Here is a 1,885-nt window from a genome sequence, read left to right as displayed (position 1 = left end):
TTGCTCGAGGAATGTCTCGTTGACCGGGAATTCATCAGAAGCGTAGGATTTGGGGGGAATTGAGAGAAGGGGAGAGGAAGAAGAGAGTTGAGAGAAATTGGGGTGGAAATTAGGGTTATGGAAAATGGGAATTGGGGGTTTAAGAGGGGTTTTAGGGAGGAGAGAGAGTGGGAGGAAGTGAGAGGTTTGGAGGATTTGCATTTCTTTCAGAGTGAAGATGAAAATGGCTTCACTCTGTAAGTGCCACCGGCGACGGGCGATGAAAATGGCTTCACGCAGGGAAAGCTGAAGGAAGAAAGAGGGAGTACTGAGTGCTCGAATTTGGTCCTGAGATTTTATGACGAAATGTTTGTCTTAATTAACTTTGCAGCGAAAAGAATGTTATTGCAGGGGGCTTTTACCTGTACGCTGCAAAATAAAAGGGCTATTGCAGGGGGCTTTTACTTTGTACGCTGTAAAAACTTTTTTTGCAGGGGGCAATTAATTTGTACGCTGCAACAACCCTTTACAGGGTTTGACCCGCGTTGACCTACCGATTGTTGAAGCGTATTAATACATGTACGCTGCAACAAGGGGGCAGCAACAGGGGTTTTTTCTACTAGTGAATTTTGATCATTAATATCTTTTTTTTTTTGCTAAGCAAGTGAGAGATATATTAATGTCAAACAAGAATACAACCTAAGCTAACTCCAAGCATTACGAACCAACTAGGTTGGGCCCTAAACACAAGGAGTCAGCAACAACCAGCTATACAAAGCTGCAAAAAACAACAAGCTACAACATTACAAGCTCATGAACCACTCGCTGTCTCTTTTGCTAACACTCTTAGGCATGACAGCATGTATTCTACCTCTCACCACTTGCTTCACCTTGTTCACAGTATGATTCACAGTAGGAACATAGTTTTCCCAGAAACTAGTATTCCTACAATTCCAAATCAGATACACTGCAGCCATCAAAACTGCATAATATACCTGCTTCTTAAATTTAGACCACCTGCTATGACCAATTTGATTAATCAAACTGGTGAGGCTGTTACTATTAATGGACATACCCAACCAGGATTTAACAGCTCTGATGCAGTCACAACTATAAACACATTGAAAAAACAGATGCTGATGAGTTTCATCTCCTTGCCCACAGATCAAACACATAGCTGACTGACTAACTCCAATTCTGGCCAGCTTTGAGGTGGTCTGGAGTCTTGACTGCATAGCTAGCCAGCCAATAAATCTATATTTGGGGTTATTCAATCTATTCCAAACTACTTTGTCCCAATGTACTCTAGGTTTATTGCCAATTATGGTTTCATAAACCTGCTTCACAGAATAAGTTGTCATACCTCTGAAGTCAGACTAAGTGAAGAACTGCTTCAGGTGTTCTTTTGTTTTACAGATTTGCTTCCAATACCAACTTGCAGCAACTGGAGGTTTATACTCCCACCAATCCCCATCTTTGAGATACACTGAAGAGATCCACTTGATCCACACATTATCCTGCTTAATAGTCAGAGCCCAAACATATTTGCCCATTGCTGCTGTATTCCACAGAATTATATCCCTAAAACCCAAACCACCAAATTGCTTGCCACAACAAGTATTATCCCAAGCAACATTGCTAGGTTTCTGACTATATGCTTGTCCACTCCAAAAGAAGGCCCTACAGATCCTCCCAATGTCATGCAACACACTCTTTGGCAACACATAAATTTGAGCCCAGTAGATATGCAGACTCAACAAAACAGAATTGATCAACTGCACTCTTGCAGAATAAGACAGATTTTTGGAGCTCCAAATTTTGATTCTAGCTACAATTTTATCCACCAAATGACTACATTGAGCCACAGAGATCATTTTAGAGCAAATTGGGACCCCCAAATATTTGA

The 1,885-nt window shown here is 41.2% G+C and overlaps 1 protein-coding gene across 1 annotated transcript; it reads right to left on the bottom strand.

Annotated features, from left to right (window-relative positions):
• Positions 1 to 782: 782 nt before the first annotated feature.
• On the bottom strand, positions 783 to 1,340 carry LOC110775053 (uncharacterized). Its single transcript, XM_021979654.1, has one exon. It carries the CDS (start codon positions 1,338 to 1,340, stop codon positions 783 to 785), a length of 558 nt encoding a protein of 185 aa, XP_021835346.1.
• Between the last annotated feature and the right edge of the window lie 545 nt (positions 1,341 to 1,885).

The sequence above is a fragment of the Spinacia oleracea genome, chromosome 1 (assembly GCF_020520425.1).
Source record: "Spinacia oleracea cultivar Varoflay chromosome 1, BTI_SOV_V1, whole genome shotgun sequence".
NCBI lineage: Eukaryota > Viridiplantae > Streptophyta > Magnoliopsida > Caryophyllales > Amaranthaceae > Spinacia > Spinacia oleracea.
The sequence above is the reverse complement of the archived record's forward strand: the minus strand, read 5'-3'. Positions and strand labels throughout refer to the sequence as shown.

Coding starts and splice junctions, on each gene's coding strand:
- LOC110775053 (XM_021979654.1), bottom strand. CDS start 1,340: ATGACAACTTATTCTGTGAAGCAGGTTTATGAAACCATAATTGGCAAT.